The following is a 23574-nucleotide window of genomic DNA, read 5'->3' as shown; positions in this document are numbered from 1 at the left end:
ACAGGGTCATAATAGTAATACTTAGTAACCCTTAATTAATACTTAATATAAGATACATATGTACTTGGAATGATTCAACTAAATACAATCAACAACCCAAATACAAAACTGTTAGCCACACTTGACTTTAATATGTAAAATTACTTTCTAAAAAGTACACTTCCACCGTTTCGTTTTGTCCTAATGAGTACAGTAACTAGTCACACTTGAATGGCAAATCCAGGTCATGAACAGAGAAAACTGAATCGTTTTCCCTTGACATTTTTGTTCATTATTGAAAAAAAGTTGACTAGAGAGGGAAGCAGTAGACAAAAGGCATCTACAGTATACTCTGTTTCCAATCTACTGAGATGTAGTGAGTGCAGCGATGTTAACTGTCCTCGGCCTCTCTTCTACCCCAGCAGGATGAGCCAAGGTAAGTGAAGCCCAGTAGAGCAGCATATGCCAGCAGTCCTTACTCCATGGAGATTGAGAGCACGATCCCTCTCCCTACAGCTGTGGTGTCTCTAGGCAGCCAACATCTCTCTTCCCTGCTTGCTTTTTGCAGTCTTCCTCTCTGGGGAAACACAAACAACATAGCAAGCCAAGTCAGGTCCATAGTGACCCCTTACATGCGACCAGCAGCTCTACAGCTCGCTCTGTTGGAGGGACGGTCCACAAAAATGGGAATGCCCGCGCATATGTGGTCGAAGCTATTGCGAGATTGAGCTCGTTCTAATACTTTACTGGGGATTTCTACCAGTGTGTGAGAGGATGTGTGACAGTACCTGGTTCTGCTGTTTCTGTCACCTCTGGTAGTGGCTCAGTGGGGACCTCTGGCAAAGCTACGTCTTCTCCCTGTGTCAGTGGAGGTTCACACAGGTAAACAGACCCGACACCACCACAAATCTCAACTTCCATGTCTCTATGAGCCTTTATATCCAACTAAACTGATATTAATGACAGAAATACTGTGAGACAGACCTGAGTTATAGCCTCTAGCTCAGCTAGTACAGCATCTTCATCCTCTTGTGACAGAGACCCTGCCAGCATCTCATCTATTTGCTGTTGGAAGAACCAGAGGGAGGAGATTGTCACAAAGGGAGAGACTGTAACAGCGACAACAAAAGAGAGAGAGAGAGGCCAATAGAAATGCTCACCTTCTGGTACTCAATCGCTTCCTGGGTCTCATCCATAATCCTCTCCACATCCTCTATAGACATGACCTGAGGGGACGGATAAAAACAAGGGTAAACCGATGTCTAAATAGAGTCAAATGCGATGCAGCAGAGAAAAAAAAGAAAAAAAAGCCAGGGTTTTTCTTTCACTTCTACAAAGTATTTTTGCAATGGGTTTTGAGATGAAAGAAAACTAGAATTTTCTGAGCAGGATGTGAACTTGTATCCAAGGATAGGCTGCAGTGGCACTGCTGTAGTCAAGGATTTGCCTTTTAATCTTTTAATCCCTAAACAATGTGTACAGCTTTGCTAGTATAAAACAAGATTTCTGAGGCACACAACATTTTAATCAGGGAGCATGTGAAATAAATGAGGTAGTTTGACTTTTGCAAGTGTGATGCGTTATGCTAACATGGCCACAGTTAATGGTTTCTCTGTAAATTACTGGTTAATAATGTTGGCTCAGGCTATTGAAATGAGTTGGATCAAAACAGCAACTCAAAGACCCAAAGAAAACAATACTGTACCTCATGCATACTCTTCAGACAGTCATTGCCAACCTTGAGGCCCTCGATCACCTTCATTTCAATCTGAATAAACTCAATATCTTGAACCTGTGGAAGTATGTGGGATTAGTATTTAGATTGGTATGGGTTAGGCTCACAGATTTTCACCACTGTGTATTTGCATTTTTTAATCAAATAGCCACATATGCTCGTCAATGTTTGACAGTCAATACATCACCATTCTTTCCAGGTTTGAAATCTGGTTTTCGGTCTTGTCTAGTAACTGATCCTGGTAGCGTTTTTTCTTGAGAAGAAGCAAGGCCTTCCTGCGGAGTGACAACAACGTCACCATTCTGAGATATGACAATTCCATACTTGATGTTGAGTTACAACTAAGTCTTTACATGTTATGGATTTGACAAACTTGTCACTACAATGCAGGCAACGTTTGTGAATAAAATGAGGTCAGAAAATTATGGATATGAAAACAATATTCAGCCCTACTCTTTTTTGCCATCTTTCAGCAGCTGCTTGGCCAGAAACCTCTCTTTGTCCAGCTGTAAGTTGATTCTCTTCTGGTACTGCTTTAGTTTATCTCTCTGTTGTTTCAGTTGCTGCAGTACATAGACATAAACAACGCACAATTGTCAACATTACAGATTAAAGAGAAACAGTTTACTCAACACAAAACCACCAATTCAAAATGTAGCCGGCCTAGTACTGAAACATTTATTGTTCTGACGTAGCTACTGTACTGTTGTGCAAACCAAGCGAAATAAATAGCTACATCAGCTAAACAAGCTAACAACTAGTTCAACTAGCTTGCACAACAGGTTCAAGCAACTAAACTAATGCTTACTTTGCTAGCTTAATGGCTGTCACATTTCAAAACAATGTGTATGCCTCAAAGTCCATAGAGAAATACTGCGCAGCTAATGTGAATTGCCTGAAGACGTTAATCCAGGTCCGAGTTAGAGTTTGTTAGCCAGCAAGTTGGATACATGCTAGCTTGTTCGCCGGAGCAGTAGCTAGTGGATTTCAGCTAAGCTATTTAAGTTATTTTATTTTATGTCCTAATACTATGTTAATAAATAAACAAAACGTCGAAGCAACACTTAGCTAGCCAGTATATACACATATAATATATGTAAATGCTAGCTACTGTACCAACAGTTGGCTATCTAGCTAGCTAACTACTGTATCTTGATAACACACCAGAATAGCTTTGTCTTGATCCGTAACTCGAGAAGGTCGACTCTTTCTCCCGAAAACGTTTCCCATTATTTAGCCACATCCCCGCCACAATCCTATTCTTTAATACACAAGCTACTTTTTGAATAACATGTTCATTTCATAATGTTATGCACGTTAAAATGGCTAACTCACAACAGCTAGACAGAAGCTGTACAGTAGACACTCCTTTTCCGTATTTGCTACGGCATTCAGGTCAGGTCAATCTACTTTATCATTGCTCGTTTTTTTTATTTCAAAAAGAGCAATTGTGGACTGTATACATCAACAAAAGAGCAATTATGAACTATTTCAGCTGAAAAAGCCTTAAATAAAACCACATAATACCGTGAAAACGTTACAATGAATAGCCTGTCATATAGCCCTAGTAATGTGGAAAATAAAGACTATACACGTTTTTGTTTTCATTCATTTTATGCACACAACACATTGGTCCATTACTTCATCAAATTTAGCCTACGTTTAAGCAGTTGCCAATATCAGGAAGAAAGAGTGTCACCAAGAATACAGACTGTACAACACCTAAGCTGTTGCTCGGTACAGTATATTTGTATGCATATCCAGTTATTGAACATGGCACGGAATGGTAACAGTTGAAAAGATTATCTAAAAATGTTTAATATGTTCCCTCCTTATATTTTCCAACGGGGATCTGAATCCATGGCAATACTTCACCATATTTTCCTTTTTGAGTGTGTCCATTTCATCCAGCTAAAGGTTATCATGCCAATGTACAAGCACATATTACTGTGTTGAATATTCCATTACTCAACCTCCACGAAGTGAGGCACATTGACTGGGATGAGTGAGAGAAACAGGTGCACAATGTCATCACAGTTCAACAGCTAATTACAGAAAAAACCTGCATGCTTGCTTTTAAAACATATACAAATCACACATTAATCACAAGTCATTCTTAACACCCCAAGCCTCCATACTTGTTCATAATCTTTGATGTCAATGAATAAATGTATCTGAAAGAAAGGGAGTGAGTCTATTGTCTGTTTTATCCATTGTGTCACAGAGGAAAAAAGGAAGGCCTCTACATTTAAGAGCTCTTTCTTGTCTGAGTTGGCGAGATAACATTGTTTCACTGTGAGCGTGCACTGAGAACAATATCATACTTCTGTTCTCAGTGAGTCTCCATACCTTGAAATATTCTTGCATCCATGGGAGGTGAAATTACTAGCATTATTCTTTTGGTTCATTATCCTTTCACAGTCTCTTCATCTGCCTCTAACACATGCCCTCTTATTTTTTATTTTTTACATACAATGGCAGCAACTGTCTAGGGAATCAACAGCCTAAGGAGTTGTGAGGTAAGATTGACACCTCACATCCAGGATGACTGTACTTGACAGGTTTCTGAGAGCCCTGTGAGTAAAGAGCACTGTTGAGAGCCCGAGGTGACAAGTCCCAACTCCAGCTCTAAAGTCTCAGATCAGACCACAGCCTCCTCTGCAGTGAGTCCCAGACAGACCCTCGCTGAGTGGTGATCAGCAGACACAGATCTACACCTGGAAGTCAGTCCCAAAGTGTCGGATCTGGGCATCAGTCATAGATAGGTAGGTGGTCCTCATACTGGGTGAATACTGCGTTAAACACAACAAACAAAAACAGGAATGTTAAGCAAGCACAGGAAATAACAAGCATGAGTCAATCTGAAGCCTTGAAGCTGAAGCTAATCAAACATACAGTTTGTATCAGTTTTTTTTTCCAGGGTATAGTGCTCTGTGGTTTAATTGGGGTTATGGTGAGTTAGAGTTAGTGTTAGGAACAAAAGGCACAGGGGGGCTGGTGAGAGTGAGGAGCAGGCAGAGGTGGGCGGTAGTGCTGGTGGTTGGTGGGTGGTTCAGGGGAAGGGGGGGGCATTAAAAGTTCCACTCACAGAAAACCCCCTCTGAGGACACAACAGCGCCAGGGAGGTGTCAGAGGTGATTCAGCTGAGGTACAAAGCTTTTTGAGGATCTAATTAGGTTATATGACCAAACAAACTGATGAGAGTCAGTCTTACAATTACAGGTTTACAAGAGCAGAGTGTATTAACTCTAAGCTAGAAAATGAATGAGTGAGAAAAGGCAAGGACAGGTTTTATGTGAACAACTGAAAACTTACTGTTTCTAAATGTCTGTGAGTAAAAGAAAGACAAAATGAAGTTAGTGGCAACATATAAGTTAATATTCAGAAGTTAGATACCCTGACTGGTACAGCCCTGTTAAACATATCTAAATGGCACATTGTAAGATTGTTTCAAAAGCAATCCTTTGCCATGCTATCTGTACAATACATTAGAAAAATAAGTTATTCTACAATATATACAATTTATTTGAGACTTACAATACATTCAGTTATATGTCAATGGCTGTAAATAAATGGGTCCCAAACACAAAATTACATTAAATCAAAGAAACCTTTAGCATCCCTTTTGTTTGACGACTGCCATGTTAGCATTTTGGATAATCTTTTAAAACTCTCAACCTTTATTGATGTACCTGTTGTTTGTGATGGATGAATTCATTGTCATTCTGTCCATTACATTGTTTATCCAGTTTTTATCTTAAATGTCCCATTCCCTGTCCTAATGAGAGGCCTTTTGTCAGTAGCACTGTATCTCTTATCAGGCAGATATTGCAAATAAGTGTGTTAATAGGCTCAATTCTTGACTTAATTGACTTGCCTGGTAAAATAAAGGTAAAACTGATTAAAAAGCAACATCATTTAATAATCAGGGCCTGCCATTGATGGTTTGATAATAACAACACTCAGATATTCTGTTCTCCCATCTGAATGTGATGGAACACAGTGTTGAGGAGCTCCAGCTGCAGAGACTGCACTCGCGAGCAGAGTTAAGTGCCTTGTCTGAGATGAGTCTGTCTGCTGCACACAACAAATCAAGGGCTCCTTCTTGCCAAATAGTACTATGCTGTACATCAACCTGCACTGAGCAGGCATTAAAGGCAGATAATAAGTATTTGGCACTACTGGGTGGGGGGTGGGGAGTGTGTGGGTGGGTGTGTGTGTGTGGGTGGGGGGAGGGGGCCTGGTTTCCACTATGACCATTAGCAGGGCATAGATCAAGCCCCGTCTGGAATAGCTGGCTCTATGATGATCCTATGTAGGTAGGTCGACGTGGCTTGGCCTGGGTCTAAACCAGGTCAGCGGGTGACTGATCCTCCATACCAGCCGTCTTGGCTACGGATTAAATAGGCTCATCTTTAATGCTGCTTCAGCTTTGGGGCCAGAATGCTGATGGACTATCACAGATCCCATTAAAACAAGAGATTCCAGGGAAATTAGAGCAGACAGCTCACGTTTTTTTTCCATAGGGCTCCGCTACTTCAACCTGGTCCTTTACCAGGAGGTCAAAGGATGTAAACATAAAGTCCAAACATCAAAATATTAATCTCTACTCTGTAATATTGACAGCTTAGGGTAAAAGGGACATATGGACATAATGACAAATAGGATGAAGACAAGAGAACCTGCATATACGCCACTTCAGTCTAGGGCCAGCAGAGAGCAGTATATCACTGATAGTGCAATCAAGGTTTCACTGTCGGGTTATACAGTAGTAGGATGTGCTGTGACTGGCAACAAAACAGCAGAGGAGTGAGAATGACTAGGATTCTGTCTGGTGGTGGTGCTGGTGTACTGTGTTACAGGTGCCAGGCTATCACACAAGTGACCTGGCCTCTAGAGGCCAACGCACCGAGGGGGGCGGGGATCCTCTCCCAATCAGAGGCACGTTCTCATAGCGAGGGTTCCCCCCGTACAGCATGGATTGGTTCCTAGGAACAAGAACAGATAACACACAGAGTTACAGGATGCAGCAAACCTCGGGGCAACGCAGACTCAAGAGGCCTGTGCCGAGAGCCTGAGACCTACATGTACTCGGTGGAGGGGATGGTGGAGGTGGCCTGAGGGGGCGGGTGCAGGCTGGTCTGGCTGCCCAGGCTACTGCTGTAGCTGCAGAAGCTGTGGATGTGGGCCCTGCTGGGGTTGTAGGGCATGCGGCGAGCCTGCGGGTTGAACGGATCCTCCTCGTCGATGTCATCATAGTCCCTGTCTCTGGAGAGGGGGGCACACACACGCACACATGCACACACGCACACGCAAACACCCAATCACTGGACTGCCAGAGGAGTGCACCTGAGGATTGATTAACGGGTGTTGGTGTGGTTCCCACCTGCTCGTGATGAGAGTCCAGGCACGGGGGATGGCACACAGCATGGCAGAGAAGGCACTGGCCGCCAGCAGGGAGAACAGACAGAGGTACAGGAGCCCTTCCACCCCATCATAGCACACACCCATGAGGGCATCTAGGTAGTCCTGTACACACACACACACAATCCCACATGCACCACACACACACCATAGGGTGAATCATGTCAGCATTAGTGCTTCGGTCTCCACCCGCTTTAAGAATACCTCCCGTTCGAGGCTGACCTTACCTTATGTAACCCGCGACAGTCCAACAAGGCTGTCAGCTGATGCAAATTGAACTCGGTGGAGTTCAACAACCGCTGGATGCCCAGGAGGTCTCTCTGGAACAAAGACACAACCCAGGATGAGTAACACACGTAACCACCTCCAGCAGAGGCCTCCTGTGCTTCCGTGTTTGCTCCTCCTCAGGGCCCCTGGGCTCCAGCACCCGCCCCTTTACCTCTGCCGTGGGGAACACAGCCACAGAGAACTGCAGCAGCCCCTGGACCTGGATCTGCATAGTGGTCAGAGACCTCTGGTAGATGGTCAACGACTGCGATCGGAAAAACACAACAGAAAGGGCAAGAAAAAGAGACGTAGTCAAGCAACACGGCGCGGCATTACGTGGTGACATTACATGGTGGCATTACTGTGTGGCACTCTTAATGGAGGGCGCATTTGTTTGAGACAGATTATCTGTAACCCCCAATCACTGATCCTGTGTCTGTCTGCATCCACCCCCCCCCCCCCAACCCCCAAGTTCCCCTCAACCCCTGATCCCAAGCATAAACAAAATAATAATTTATGCCCTAAATCAGCAATCAGAGGCCAGATTATTTAATTAACAGGCATTTTATAAATATTTTAAATGGGCACTGCTATGATTGACAAGCAAGTGGGTCCGTATAATCATGGGGCACGCGCAATTAGCCTTGGTATATTTACTCAATAGATGCTACATAAAGACCTTCCTTTTAATAGAAAAATATTCCGACATCAAATAATAATAATGCACCAATATGAAAGCAGCTCAGTGCTAACTCCCTTGGGCAGCGAATATTCACATACTAGACACAGCCAATTATACCCAAACCGTAGATAAAAAAAAGAGACTTGCTTTGATCAAAGTTTCTTTTGGTTATCGCATTCCAAGTAATTTAATTAGTGCTGCTGAGTAAAAGGGCCTTTTCAAAGCTGCTAAAATGGGGCTTGATTAAGATCTGTCTCAGAACTAATAAGCGGATTATCTCGGGGGTGAGCCATTGAGGAGAGAGCTGAGAGGTAATATAGTTTCAGTACCTGTTGGAATGGGTTGGGGAGACTGGGACTGCAGTACAGATAGTAGTGAGCTACATCTGTAAGGATGAGATAGATGGAAGGATCAGGGAAATTCAAATGTGTTCATTGATCATACCAACCATTCATTATATGCTTGCTTTCATAGAGAACAGCACTTGCATCGCAGCATGCAAGTGGCAGGATTCGTTTGAGTGTGGCGTGAGGCTAGTTTTGGTGTTAATGTACTGTACCTGCACTGAGGAAGTCTTTAGTCTGGTTAGCAATGAACTTGTCTGGAGACACACAGAAGTCACTGGTGCCCTGAAGAATCAAGAAACAAAAACATTTGGACAACAGGGGATGCATTCCATTACATCATACGTTTTTGACCCTAACCCTAACCGTAACTCTGATAACCCTCAAATGGTGTGTGTAACTGTAACGGCCTCAAGGGATTTACTAAATACTGTACCGTTAACCTAACCACTAAGTAAAAGACTGATTCCAGTTTCCAATGCCAAGACTATGTGTTGGAGTTTTACGGTGAGGGTCAGGATAAGAGAAGAGTCAAGGTCAGGGCCAGAGAAGGACATCAAAAGGGTCAAAGGTCAAAAACAGGGATAAGGGAATGTCCATACAAACCAGCCCCATTCAGGGTTCACCTCAGGGCAGGGTAAGTTTACAACAACAGGCTTCACAGCTCCTTAACCTGACTAATCAGCTTTGCGGCTCATGGACAAGGAGGACAGTATGTTCATACTGGTACATACATAACGCAATACAAAAGTTGTATTCATCAGCAGGCTAGCATGTATGAGCGACTATGCACACATACCGTGAGCCTTAACGTGTTCCTCTTGTAGAGAGTGGCAAACATAGGCCCTGTATCTAAGGACCACAAGGGGCAGGGTTACGGCTAATTAAGGAGATGAGATGAGCATAAGGGATGGAAACTCATGTATCGAACGACGGCTTCATAGACAGAGACCAAAAAAAGAGGATCTTCTTGAATCCGATGCTCATAATCGATTGTAAATGGAGATGGAAACATTCAATTCCTGCTGTGCCTCTAGCTTTGAGTTTCTCTTCCCCCTTGTACACTGACAACTCCAACCAGGAACCCTGATCCTCTCAATCCAACTACTGCAGCGATAATACGCTCATCAAATATGCATGGCTTGGTGGAATTATATTTCACCAGTAAACTCTTTGTATAGGTGGATAGGAGTTCTAACCAGGTGAGCACACGCACGCATATGTGGTGTGGGGACCTGGTGTTACCGCAGGTTAGAGGTGTTATAACAGGATAATATTTCATATCCAGGTGTGAGAGTGGTGGTGACAGCCCATAAACCCTTGTTGTGCCTCATTAACTAATATTCTTCACGAAGCGACTAAGTGAATCACAAACCATTGGGATCAATGATTAGCGGCCGTGTTTATCTAAATATCCTAGCTGTGAGATTGCCCTTGTGACAGGGAAGTCTTACAGCAACAAAATAACAGCAAAACAGCAGAGATGTCTACATTTGTATATGTCACCTCATGCAAACACACCCAAAACCGACCCTCCGAGTACTATGCCAGACAGCTGTCCAGACGCAAAATCCACTCGCGGATAATCCGCATGGCGTCTTCCAGGGCCCTCTATCTAAAGGGGGAGTCCTGCCCTGTTCCCTCCTGGAAATCTAGCCTCAACACCATCAACCTCTAACCCAGTAAACATGAACTGACAGCACTGTAGGCAAGAATGAGTACAGCACTGCATGTTCCGGAAAGAGGAAAAAAAACAGGCTTCTGGTATGGAAATGAGGAGGAGCGGAAGGGAGGGCCAGAGATGGGAGTAGAAGATGGAGGTGGGGTGTGGTGGGATGGACAGATTAGCCAGCTTTTGGTTTTAATTCAGGCAGAGGACAAGGTAAACCATGGTGTCAAACCTCCAAGGCTGGGAGAGCTTGTAATCAGCTTCCCCCCCCCCCCCCCCCCCCGCCCTTCTCTCTCTCTTAGACACAGACACCCAGGTACAGGTTAGAGCTTATATCCACACCCACACATTAACCTAGATAGACAAAGACACGGCGGAGTCTTTTACATGTACCTGTCCTTACAGAGCAGGACTGCTGAGGACTTCAATATGAACAAAAAGCACCGGTCACAGTCCGGTGGAAAGATGGACGGACAGACACTCACCACAGCTGTAGCAGTCCCCATCCCCAGGGACGTCCAGCTCAGCATCAGAGTCAAGAAGCCAGACACCATGATCCTGGATGGAGAGAAATATCAAGAGAGAGAGAGACACAGACGACAGAACAAATAGGGATAAATGACCATTGTCTTAACTCATATGTATGGACTCCTAATCAAGGTTTAGAGCGACACTCTAAATCAACCCGATTTACTTCAGCATAGTGACATTTACTCGAATGTACTGGGGTTTAACGTTGACCCTATTGTATGACCCCGACTCACGCATATTTGAACCGCAGCGCACCAGAGAAAAATAGGAAAATCAGAGAGAGAAACTGAGGACTACGGACAGAATAGCTCCCCGGAGGCTGGAATTATGAGCAGGGGGGCTCTAGTTCCTTGTTCGCTCCTCTGATGGTCTTAAAAGCACCAGTAGAGTGGACCGAGAGCACTTAATAAGGAGTTGAGGGAGCCCACACATCCTGGCAGGCTGGTCAATAGGCATTAGTGAAGCCCATCAGAGAACAGCCTCTCCAGCATCATCTACCACCACAGACGCCGAGGATGTGCTGACAATGGGAGAGAGATAAGGAGGGAGAGGGAGGGAGAGGGAGGGAGGGAAAAGGAGGGAGGAAGGGTTTGAGGGAAAGAACGTGAACGTGACTCTTTGTAAATCTTGGATGAGAAATATAATATATATATATATATTATCGATCATACGACCATGCTATAGAATCGATTGATAAATACTATTCATGGCCTATCTTTATGTATCTCATCCCAACAGTCGCAGGCAGAGCAAGGGGGGGGGCTGGGGAGCTGAGTGAGTGGGGAGAGGCACACTCGGCCGGGCCTGTCACCCTCCGTTCCTCCAGGGGGATGGATGGATGTCTGCCCAGTGAGAAGGAATAATGGGTGGGCTAAGCGTGAAGCCCGGGTGGCTGGGGAGCCAGCTACACGCCCTCAGCATTAGGAGAGGGACGTTCAGCCAGGCTCCCGGGACGAGAGAGGGACCCTAGGGAATAGCCCTGTGGGAAGACACTGAAAAATACACACACACACACATACACACACATTCATAGACATACACAACACGCACACACACACACAGAGGGGAGAACCTACGTGGCGAGGAGCCAGCGGGACTGCTTGGCCACGCCCAGGCATGTGACCAGGCAGATGACCAGGTCCAGGATCAGCAGCAGCAGGTAGGTCAGCCACCTGAACCGCAGGAGGAGAAACACACAGGCAAACATCTCACCAAAGCACCAAGCCAAACAATGAAGGATTGTGTGTGTGTGTGTGTGTGTGCGTGTGTGTGTGTGTGTGTGTGTGTGTGTGTGGGCATGTGTGTGTGCTGGTCCCATAGTTAGACCCCATCTGCCTCAGGTCACTTCCAGTCTGTTAAATTAATAATTAAACAGGACAAATCCATGGACATGAATATTTGACGTGCTAAAGCATCGTCTATGTTCCACCGCAAACAATGTGTGACTTTCTGACACAAAAGTGCGTGTCCTTACTGCTGTAGCAATAGCTCACAATACTATAAGCCTCCTGGCGTAGTGTATACCCTGTATTATGATTACTATGCACTATTGACTGTAAACAGAAATATACAGGAATATACCAAAAATATCTGGCGATACAATATCTTTTGAATGTGAACATCTAGTTTCTTGGTTTGTTATTTATGAGAACTAATGCTATTATGTAGTCTTACAGTATCAGTGCAGACATCCTACACTATGGCAGCCTCGAATTACCACAATTTATAGAAGCCTGGGGGGAGTGGAAAAGAAAGACTGGAATTAGATTAGTCAGAGCAGAGGCAGACAAATGGGATGCGATGAACGCCGAGATGAGGAAGCGAGAGAGGGAGGAAGCGAGGAATGAGAAGACAAGAGGGGGATTTTCAAGCCTTCGTTCTTGGTCAATACCCCTGGTCCGTGTGAAACACTAGCTCTTCATCAATACATTCCACTACCACTGGCAGTTCAGTTCATAAGGGCAGGGTCTGGCTATGGAAATCCAATCAGTGGTGTTGGGTTTCACGTACGGGCAGGTTCTGAGGAACAGACCGGGGTCTGAACTGAAGGTCTACCATGCGGAGCTACGTGGATACACCATGACTGGGCCAATTATAGAAATGGGTCAGTGTTTTGCCACAGAGGAGGTGATCCAGCGCTGGTTAATGTGTGTGGTCATGGCCAAGGTAACAGCCGGAGCCTGTGATTAGCAGCTGCAGCTCTGCATGTGATCCTCAGAGGGGAGTTCCCCTGTCTGCTGGACACCGTAAGACCTCCAGGGCTTATGGGGGCCATGCGTGTCAGGGGGTCTACCTGTTTCTGGGGAGTGCTTTAATGGGTCAACAGGGCCAGTGGTGGTGTCAGGAATAGCAGTGTGTGTCTGAGGAATACATGTATTCATGAGCAGGTTCACATTGTGCAGAATGGGCGTCACTGCTAATAAGTATCAGCACTCTTTATTTATGGCTCGGTAAGAATAGGTCTTCCAGTCAGTACTGCAGAGACAGCTGATACTCAACAGCGTGGCACCACAAAGTCTTCCAGAGCTGAATAATGGCTGACAGCCTGTCTGCATGTGTGAGGGGAGGCGAGTGTATTCACCGGTAGTACTCGATGTGTCCTGTCTGGTCGGCAAGGGCGGTCAGGTCCACCTTGGCCTTGCTTATGTCTGGCAGGTTGGTCAGCTGTCTGACCACGTTGTCGGCCATCTGCTGCATGAAGCGCAGGGCCTGGATGAAGTCCCCTCGCACCGCGAAGATCTCGCCCAAGCGGTCGAGGTGCTGCTTCAGTCCCGTCTCCATGCTGCCCAGAGAACCGGACACCTGAACCCAGGGAGGAGGAGGAGGAGGAGGAGGAGGAGGAGGGAGGGTTGAGAATGCTCAGGTTAAAGATTACCGAGTTCAAAACACAGTAGGGAGATTCGAGTATTAATGCATCCAGAGGGGAGATGCTGAGACAACTGAGTCCATGATCTTGTCAGAGTTAAGAGATGGAGAAGTGAAACGTGCGTGACCTTCTCCACAGCCACTCCTGAGTGCTGAGAGACCGGAGAGAAGGGAAAGGAATATAACCCGAGATAACTGGTCAGACTGTGTACGTCATCTAACATTCAATATCAGTGTATCTAGTTCACAAAGTAAGGCCTTATTCCCCATGTAACTAAGCATCCAATATTGTTGATATGTTCTATCATTGCTAAGGAAAACAAAAGAGGAAATAAAAATGAGAAATCTGGAAATTCCAGACCACAGACTAACAATATAGATCAATGTGACTTGATGTCTTGAGATCTTCTAATGGTTTCACTGGCACATCAACTTTAGAATAGGAGCACAAAAGAACATGTTTATCCAACAGCCAGAAACAGGTCCTATTGAGTGACTCAGTTGATATATCTGGCAATGTCTTTACTATGCGTCCAATTAGCCATGTGTTTCAGGGGGCTGAATCATCCACTAGAACCACAAGATCACCACAGATGAGAGATTCCTATTTGGATGGTTCCACACTTGCTTCTGCTTGAGGTAGAGTACCTAGAAGCCACTCAGAACCCTTATATCCAACCTATTGGTGATATCATATCTGATTAAAGACCTTCAGGTGGCAGAAGAACAGGACAGATCATGAGTTGTAAAAAAGAGTAGAGATTACTCTTGTAATCTATGGTTCTGAGCTGTGGTATGTTATCCTAAAATATATTCCGCTTTTTTCCATATGCCCTGTGTCTACTAATACAAATGGTTGAGAAGCAATACAGTTCAATACAGAATCCATGGGTTCAATGGTGAACAGAGCTCTGCAGCTTTATCGATTGGTCACTTCCACTTTGTAGGAAGACAGTGACATCACTGGGTGACAAATTCAAGTCAATACGATTTTTGGAATGTGATAACTGCCTTTACTTCCTCATTCACCATTAAAGTCTGCGCAGTAGACGCACTGTGTTTCCCCTTCCACAGAACTGACTGTCAAATTAAAATAGATTCCAAAAATTCACAGTCTCATGACCAGTGTGTCTGACAGAGCCTACTGCAGAACAGGACTTGTAGACTGAGCTAGTCTGCATGTGATGACCGGCCCTGCAAACCACCAGGGGCTCTGGGGTGCACTGCATCCTCACCACAGGCACCCAGGAACGGTCCAGCAACCAAAGGTAGCATCACTGACACTGCCAGGATATTGTTTTCGGTTTATGTGCCTCTTCAAATCTATATGCGCAAAGGATTATACATTTATATATATATAATTGCTTATATTTAGAGAATTACAATAATTGGTAACTAGAAACCCAGGGAAACAGCTGTTTATTGGCCTATTGCCTTATTGCTAGTGCTAATGCATATAATTATATATGAACAAAAATCATCAGTGATAAGTAATTTAGTACTGTATGTCCAAACCGCCCGTAGGAGAGCGGTGTAGGAATGGAACCCATTCTGAGCCTTCTCTTGGAAGGACCTTGGCTCACCATCTAGAGATGTGATTGGGATTGGATTGGAATGGAGCCTCATTTAAACAGTGATTATACATGCAAAAATTTTGAAAGGAAAATGAACAGCGAGTCAATAATCTTATAATGGTCTGTCGTGACATGTTTGTCACGACAGAGAGGTGGGGCTGGGTTACTCTGCGATTAGAGAGTCATATTGTTGAGGGTACACAGTGTGGTATGAACAATGACCAGTCGTGCTTAATACAATCTCCAAATTCATTGTGCGTGTATGAGTTAGCATATATATGTGTGGTGTTGTGTGTGTGTAATCCATGAGTGTCTCTGAATGGTGTCCACAGACACACCACAAAGAGGCTTAATCTCCATAAATACAGATGAGGAGATAATCCCTGCTTTCTCACTGTGTGACCGACTCCTGCTAACGCATCCTCATCCCCAGCACAACCCCCGCCGGCCCTGTCCACACATCAGTCTGTGACTGGGACAGACCCTCCACAGGGGACCTAGCCCCCAGACCAAACCCTCACCCCCAGGTTGTGGGGCATCATTACTAAGGGATAGAGGCCACCTGCGGGGAACGCTGGTTTGAAGCAGATGAACTCCCCATTAACAGAGGGGGGTCCTCACTGTCTGCCGGCCGCGCATCATTTACCAAGCTTACCGACAACAACAACGTCCAAGAGAAAAGTACAGGGGTTTGGTTGATGACCGCAAGCAGAAAAACAGCGTGATGCCATAGAGATGAATCGTTATCCCTGTGGGCTGAATCCGCTCTAATGGAGAGCCATTGGCCCAACTACATGGACTGGGAGCTGCTTTGTGTCAGAGTAACAGCGACGGGACTGCGGGGGGGGCATTCTCTCTATCAGTGATTGTATCTTACCAGGCTGTCGATCCCACCCAGTGTGTGGTTGGCATTGTAGAGGGAGTAGGTCAGCCGGTACACCCCATCATTGGTTTCACTGTTACCATAGAAACCCACTCCTACGGCGGAGCTGTTGAAGGAAGGAAAAAAGAAAAAACAGGGATTTTTTTGAACCAGTACTCATACTTTGAATACGCGCTGCTTCATCGCTTCCAGCATCAAGCTATGTTTAGTCACATACAGTGCATTGACTAAATTGTGTGTGTGTATACGCACTGCTCCCCCCCCCCTCCCCCAGGAGAGGGGGGACAAAAGGAATGCCTCACATCAGCAGAAATGCTGTACAGCTTTGCTTTAGACAAGCCTCCCTTGTCTGAACAGCCTCTCTGGAGCTCACCACCTCTCACCGTCTGATCACGGGTCGGAGTTTCTCTTCCCCCATGTCTCTCCTGCACTACTATGGGAACCAAGCTAGCTTCATAAGGCTGTGTCCGCCAACCAAATACGTCTGAATCGGCTCTCTTATCCCGGTCCACTGGTGCCACAGAGGCAGGTGTGGTGAAATTTCCTCTAGTCTCCTCCCTAGGCTCCCTTTATCTCTTCATCCTTCTCTTCTTGCCTGGCCGCCATATGGATTGGCAGGCAGCCTGGTTGCAACTAGGGGAGGGGAGGTCTCTGAGGTGTGAGGGTGTCTGCCTCTACTTCAACAACACCTGCCGGATCTGTTCCTGTTCGTCTGTTGAGCTCAACGCTGTTTCATAAATCGCAGTTAAAGTTAAATGCAGCATCTGTTGCTTTTGGGACCTCGGTACATGTGGGACCTGTAGTACGTCGCTCCGTGAGCTACTGTAGGTAACACTCCTCTCGTCTATCCTCTCTTCTCCTTTTCTATCCTATCCTCTCCTCTCTCTCTCTCTCTCTCTCTCTCTCTCTCTCTCTCTCTCAGTCTTGCTCTCTATTTTTGTCTCTCCTTCTCTGCGTCTCCCCTCCCTCTCTCTCACACACACACACACTCACGTCTGGCAGCCGTTTCTTGCCCAGGGGTGTGATAGGAATCATTATCATCCTATTCCTCAGTGTCACTGTACACCGACAGTGACAGTCTGTCCTCAGATGAGTAATGATGCGGTCCCACCATATCTGAGAGTGGTGAGGTCATAGTGTTTGGAGGTCACATGGAGGTTGCAGGTTGCACAGCGTCCTCCAGGGAAGGCCTCAACCATCCCTCATACTTGGACAGAGAAGCTGAGCGAGGCAGGCTTACCAAGACCAGCTCCACTCTGGAATATGACCTGTGCTACTGGGACATAAGTGTTGCACTTCATAAGAAAAGGCCCACATTGTGGTTTCCTCCATTCTATGACTAACACGTTGACACTTCATATATGATCGAGCATCATCACACGGAACGGAGGGCTATTCCACTGAATATCAGCACGGATGTAATTCGGTCACAAAGCCACAGGATGTTCGTTTGTTGCAATCGAAAATAGATAACAATTATTCATGTAATTACAGGTCATCAGGACGCCTGCAAAACGGAGCGATTCATGTACTGTATAGTTCAAAGTCTCAGTGCAATTATACTCTTCATCAGCACTCATGGCACGCCTCTTGTCCAATCAAATGACTGCGCTCAACTGTGGCCACAAGCTTAATATAGGACATCCTGCAACCTGCCCAGGCAGACAGATGGACAGGCAAGGCATGCTGTCATCACACTCCCCCAGCCAAAGAGTAGGAGGTGTGAAGGCTAGTATGTCGCATACACATCCTGTTGGTGTGTGTGTGTGTATGTGTCAGAGAGGGCCCCATCCTGTCTCGGTAACCTCATAACCATGATGAATGTTATCTCCTCCATCCCCCGATCCCCTGAGGTTGGGAGAGATTATGGTTGGTGTCATGTCCAGAGTGTCTGTCAGTGTCTGTGTAGATGGAGAGCTTCACTGTTCATTTCTGAAACTCCTCCAGACAGCAGGTTTCCTGTTTATTTCAATGACAACCCTGATGAGACACGCTGCAAGAATGGGGTTTGTCATGAATGGGAAAATGTTTGAGTGCCCAGCAATAATGTGCTGGTGCTTCTAGTTGAAATGGACAGTCTCTTCAATGACTTGCCTTGGTTTTATTCATACTGTAAGAATCGGTTTTTCTTCAAGACTCTTATTCCGTTTGCTCTTTTCTCTACCTTCCCCGTTTCTCTTTTCCCTGCCATTATACGTCCATCCTAAACATCAGACTGGATATTCCAGTCTTGAGGATAACCTCAAGTAATAGAATCAAATTATTTGAAAGATGAAACTGTCCAGTGACATTATCTAATAAGAACCCTGTGACCCAAAAAGAGAACAGATGAAATACACAATCTCTCTAATTGGATCGGAGTTCTGTTATACAAGATATTAGCTTAGAGTTACAGTCAATGACCATATAGTGAAGGAGAAGTCTACACTGCGTGTACGTGAGAAACCTGAATTCTTCTTGTTGGGGGATGTGAGAGAAAGTGCGTATTGACTCAGCAACACTAGGCAACAGTCACATCCTCCACTGGTACTGTTAGCTCAAAATCACGTTAACAAGCTTATCACGTTTAAGATAAAAAGGACAGGCAATTTTACTATCAAAAGGAAAGATTCCCTGTGATCTGTGTGGTCGTTTGTCTGAGGGCATCCCTCATCAGGACCAGCATGGCCTCATGGTACTCAGCATGGCCAGGCCACCAACAAAGCACCTGTGACCCCTTATAGCACCCCTAAACTTGAAGCTGAGCCCTGAACAACATAGATATTGACGGGGGAAAACGTTTCTTTTCTTCTTATATACAGGACTTGAAAACCTCCTCTGACGCGTTTCGGTTGATAAAATCCTTTTCAGGTCTGATTTCCGGATTCCGCTTTATACATTCTCTGAGTATTTTCCAGCAACAATGGTCACAGCAACCATTGTTGTGAGCAGAACGACAGGAAACAGAAATGAAACTGGGAAATGACACGGCGAACGGGTTAACAGGGGCTCCTTCGTTAAGCAGCATCACGCCACAGCACTTAACACTGTAACAAGCCTTGTGTAAGGCCCTCGGAATGTTAACAGCTAACTCAATCAGGAGCCAGCACTTAGATGACTGTCACAAGATAAAGCCGAAACTCTCCTCAGATTCAATCAAGCACTTAGCGGAGGGAGCTTTTGTTCTTTCTCACTGGCGTCCTGAGGACTGGAGGAGAGGGGTTCTCTCTCCTCCCCTTGTTCTTGTTATTTGGCCCCATTGTCTTTAGCAGGAGCATCGCTGGCTGCTCGCTCTACAACACTCTAGCAGAAAGAAAGCCTTCGACGTGTCCAGCTAAATGTCGTCGTAAGTTTGTTGGACTGTTTTCCCACTAAAACGCCGGCAATTGCGAGGAAAACGGACGGTCACGCCTAGAATTGGGTGTACTTTGATCAGCGTGATTTTGAACCTTTCGCGGTCGCTACCCAATTCATTAACAATGACCTCGTAATGAGCTGTCTCGGGACGCATCTTCCAGACACCCAAAGGTCTACTAAGACTATCCAGATTCCGGTCTCTTCTCCCCTGTTAGTTGTGAATGTGCTATTTAAGGCCCGGGGATTACTTTGGTCTAGCCAACACAGATGCACACATGCTCAAAGGACTTGGTCACATGGTAAGGTTTACTAAAGGAGTGTGAGGGGTGAGGAGTGTGCGTAAGGGACATAAGGAGACACAGAGGCACATAGAAAGTGTGAAATGTTCCACTGAGTCAGAGAGAGGGAGTTCTCCACTACCAGCCCCAAATAAACCCTAGGCAAGCCTGTAATCATCTGTAGTCTGGAATTCAACACAACATCAAATCAAATCACAGTTTATATGCAGTATATATTCTTAGAATATACAGACAGGGGCTACAGACAGGGGCTACAGACAGGGGCAACAGACAGGTGGAACAGACAGGTGCTCCAGATATGGTCAACAGACAGTGACTATAGACAGGGTGCACAGACAGGGGCTACAGACATGATCTACAGGACAGGGGTTACAGGTAATGTCTACAGACAAAGACTCCAAACAGGAGCTACAGACGATGCCTAATGACTACAGACCGTGTCCAGTCAGGACGCAGTGGAGTATTTGAAGAGGCGATGGGAGGCGCTCTTACTCACCAGATGATGAGGCCTGTGATGACCGCAGCCCAGGTGACACAGCAGGCGTCGGGACGCTTGCTGTCCTCCTCCTCCTCCCTGTGGCAGCAGCACAGACAGCTGAGGTAGATGGCCAACAGGAGCAGGCTCAGGCCCAGGCCCAGCACCCCCACACAGGCCAGCAGGATCAGGGACTGAGGCGGACCGCCACAGACAGGGGGAGGGAGGATAGGAACGAGGGAGATAAGACAGGAGGAACAGTGAGAGTACGAAGAGCGATTCGCCAGTGAGTTACGGAGATAGATAAACGCACACCACGTGATTTACATAACCCCAACCAGGCATTGATGCATTCGCCTTTCTCACAGAGGTGAAGAGCCATGCTAGCGACCCCACTCAGCCTGACAGTCTCCACAGACCCCTGGGGTCAGGTAGCCCCTGATGGGGAGAGATATGAGGGTCAGGAATCAATGTTTGGTTCATCCATCACTCGCGGAGTATCCTGTCAGACTGGGGTGATATCAGTGAGAGCAAGTATCCAATTGTGTATGCAGTGTTGTCTGCTGAGGTAGAGAGAGAGAGACATAGAGAGAGACAAAAAAAGGAAGGACAAAGCTGGAGGCTTTGGACCAAGGGCTGGGGGCCGGGGGCAGGGGATTGAAGCTGTTGTTGCTCTGTTCTCGGGTGGTCCTTGACTGCACATTACAAAGCTAACCCCTTGAGACTTGGATTCAACTGAAATGATCAGAGAGTTCTGGAGTGGAGCATCATGTGACGAGGCTGTTTCAGTCTTGTGATTCTGGAGCTCAGTGCCAGAGCCTGCAGGAAGGAGGAAGGGAATGGAGGAGAGGCATACGAAAGGCTCGGTGTTGTGTCGGGATCCTATTTCTGAACTGTACATTTCATAACAACATGCACGTTCGAATTGTTTACTGTGTACGTTGGAACTGTTTACGGTGCATGTTGAATTGCTTAGTGTGTTGAGGTTCAACATGTGCATGTTAGTTAAGGCTGAGGGGGATGTGGGAAACTTAAACGTTTGGAATTAGGGAAGTTGTTCAAAGTTTCAAAAAGGATCTTGACTGTTATAGCACACACCATACTGCCCACATAACCCCACACCTCACCCACCACACCCAAGTGACCTTTTCCAGATGGCTTAGTTACAATGGGGTTTATGTTACTAAAGAAAGGGCAAAGGGTGGCAATTGACAATAGAAGGTCATGCTATCATAAGTTGTGGCCACCACTAAATGAACTGGACTATGAAATTATATTATCAAACTAGAATTAGACTATCAAATTACTCTGTCTACCTAAAATGTGGATTTTGTGGAAGGAGAATTGTGCTATGGTATTTTATGTTACATCTTGATGAACCACTCCAAAAATACTTAACTTACTCTTAAAGCTAATAAGTGATCAAAGAGACAGTAAGAAAAATCAGCTGAACAATACACAAGAAGGACATTTCTAAAGAATGATTGTATTGGCCAATAATGACTCTATGCCATGGATGTATCAAGGCCTGCCCTACAGCTGGCAAGTCTTTTAACTTGAATCATTAACGCATCATTATTCATTTGAATTTTTTTCGGCTTTTTTTTCAACCTTTGTCTTTACAAGTCATTCTTCGCGAACCAATAGCCTTGTGAAGAGTCTATCGTCCTTTAGTCTCAGTCAGGCAGAGGTCTATCACCATGGCTCATCTAAGCAATGTACTCCCTTTCACGCACTCATATTCACATTTTCCACTCCATTATTATTAGACATGCACACTGTTTCATTTCCGCTGACTGGAGACCTAGAACAAGTATAAGAAGAAAGCAGAGACAGATGAAAGAGAGAGAGATCAGAGAACAGTTGAAAAGATTCCTGACTGTATTCTGCAGAGCTGGGAAGACAATGTCTTGCTCCTTAACCACACTCTAGAGCTAGTTTCAGCGATGACAGGCTGGGTCAACTCCTCCAGCACTGAAAGACTCTGGGACCAGGACAGTGCTAAATGCTCGCTGCTCTTGGACTCGCTGCTCTTGGAGCTATTGTGACAAGGTTGAGGTTCAATGACAATCATCATCTAAATGTAACTATCTATTTGTGACATGTTTTTACTTCTAAGTGCTTCGACTCAATGGGGAACATTGAGACACATGACAATATTAACCCAAACCGTCATGCAGAATTAGTAGTTCTGTGCGTGTTTATGTGTGTGTGTGTGTGTGTGTGTGTGTGTGTGTGTGTGTGTGTGTGTGTGTGTGTGTGTGTGTGTGAGAGAGAGAGAGAGAGAGAGAGAGAGAGAGAGAGAGAGAGAGAGAGAGAGAGAGAGAGAGAGAGAGAGAGAGAGAGAGAGCAGGAGAGCGAGGGTAAGAGAAAGAGAGAGAGTGAGACACTACAATCTTATACAAGCCATGTCAAGATGTAAATGACTGAATGGATTTGATTCCAAGTCATGTATTAAATATCATAAAATATAAATAAATAAAAGAGTTAAATGTTTTGACGAAGTTTAACTACAGTAAGCTGTTTCGTGTTAATTGCAGTGTAGGGTAAAACTTCCGCGCTTCCTACTTTTACCCCGTGCGCGATATACTCATTGTGCCAAGTAGGCTACCTACCTGCTGATAATTCTCGTCCTCAGGTCTGAAAGTATTGTCAACGTAGACGAATGTCAGGTTGATGTGAGGAAAATTGTGCAGCCAGTAAGTCCACCATGGAGCAATGTAATCCAGGCGTGCAGTGGCCATTTCTGCAGCTGGAAACCGTCTTCAGACCACCGAAAGCTGCTTTGGAACACTCAAGATACTCCTGATAATCCTGGTTTCTGAACATAAACAAACCTTGAGTCTGCTATTTTGATAAATACTATCAATAAAAAACGCACACATCATTTAGTTCCCTTCATGCTTTATAACAAGGCATAACGGCATCCTTAACTACAATTGCTATGTTTCCGCGTTAAAATGAGAAGCGCTCAAATGCGCTCGCTACATTACAAAACTAGACTAGCGTTCACCGTGGGCAGTACCCTGTCCACTCCTTGCGTCTCCATATTAAGCGACCGGCCTCTGCGCGCATGATTCCAAGCCTAGATGCACGAGAACGTGAGAAGATCTGACACTGACTTGATAGGGGTCAAGTTAACTGTACATGGCGCGCGTGGTCGTTTCTCAAGTTGCACTTGCATTGGCAAATCCATTGAGAGGAGATAAGACATTAAGGGGCTGTAGTGAAAAAATTAATGAATTCAGATTATATTAAATCTCAAACTATCTGTGCAGGGCAGCATTTAAACGCAGCAACTCTAGTAAAAAGTGTGTACACATCCTACATTTTGCAACATAGGCTGATTTTAGAATTATATTCTGCTCGAAATTATTTCACAGTGATTTGTTTTCACCAATACATCAGTTGTACCATAAGACAAAGTTTTTTTCGTCTTGAAAATCTATAGGCCTAAATTAAGATACATTGTGGCAACTGATCAATAGAAATAGAAATGCTGCCTACTACA

At 45.3% G+C, this 23574-nt stretch overlaps 2 protein-coding genes across 2 annotated transcripts; both read right to left on the bottom strand.

Moving 5' to 3' along the window:
* Positions 1-109: 109 nt before the first annotated feature.
* Positions 110-3077, bottom strand: LOC136940737 (charged multivesicular body protein 6-like). The gene is made up of 8 exons (XM_067233018.1): positions 2879-3077; positions 2168-2277; positions 1902-1989; positions 1685-1771; positions 1140-1205; positions 964-1044; positions 768-837; positions 110-556 (listed from the first exon to the last, which is right to left on the bottom strand). Exons 1-8 carry the CDS (start codon positions 2942-2944, stop codon positions 507-509), a joined length of 618 nt encoding a protein of 205 aa, XP_067089119.1. The 5' UTR covers positions 2945-3077; the 3' UTR covers positions 110-506.
* Positions 3078-3320: 243 nt separating this feature from the next.
* Positions 3321-22949, bottom strand: ttyh2l (tweety homolog 2, like). The gene is made up of 14 exons (XM_067233028.1): positions 22679-22949; positions 20085-20257; positions 15948-16059; positions 13213-13433; positions 11708-11803; positions 10586-10658; positions 8647-8716; positions 8417-8472; positions 7578-7670; positions 7366-7458; positions 7101-7243; positions 6800-6982; positions 6624-6702; positions 3321-4506 (listed from the first exon to the last, which is right to left on the bottom strand). The coding sequence occupies exons 1-14, from the start codon at positions 22805-22807 to the stop codon at positions 4426-4428; spliced, it is 1602 nt and encodes a 533-aa protein (XP_067089129.1). The 5' UTR covers positions 22808-22949; the 3' UTR covers positions 3321-4425.
* Between the last annotated feature and the right edge of the window lie 625 nt (positions 22950-23574).

The sequence above is a fragment of the Osmerus mordax genome, chromosome 3, assembly GCF_038355195.1.
Source record: "Osmerus mordax isolate fOsmMor3 chromosome 3, fOsmMor3.pri, whole genome shotgun sequence".
NCBI classification, from domain to species: domain Eukaryota; kingdom Metazoa; phylum Chordata; class Actinopteri; order Osmeriformes; family Osmeridae; genus Osmerus; species Osmerus mordax.
This window is presented reverse-complemented; position numbering and strand designations above follow the sequence as displayed.

Excerpts from the sequence above, each read along its gene's own strand:
- LOC136940737 (XM_067233018.1), bottom strand. The coding sequence starts at position 2,944 with ATGGGAAACGTTTTCGGGAGAAAGAGTCGACCTTCTCGAGTTACGGAT. Across the intron at positions 1,772-1,901 it reads TTTCAAACCTGGAAAGAATG|GTTCAAGATATTGAGTTTAT; the intron begins GTGATGTATTGA and ends ATACTTCCACAG. Across the intron at positions 557-767 it reads GACAGAAACAGCAGAACCAG|AGAGGAAGACTGCAAAAAGC; the intron begins GTACTGTCACAC and ends GTGTTTCCCCAG.
- ttyh2l (XM_067233028.1), bottom strand. The coding sequence starts at position 22,807 with ATGGCCACTGCACGCCTGGATTACATTGCTCCATGGTGGACTTACTGG. Across the intron at positions 8,717-10,585 it reads TGGGGACTGCTACAGCTGTG|GGCACCAGTGACTTCTGTGT; the intron begins GTGAGTGTCTGT and ends TTGATTCTTCAG. Across the intron at positions 4,507-6,623 it reads GAGGATCCCCGCCCCCCTCG|TATTCACCCAGTATGAGGAC; the intron begins GTGCGTTGGCCT and ends TGTTTAACGCAG.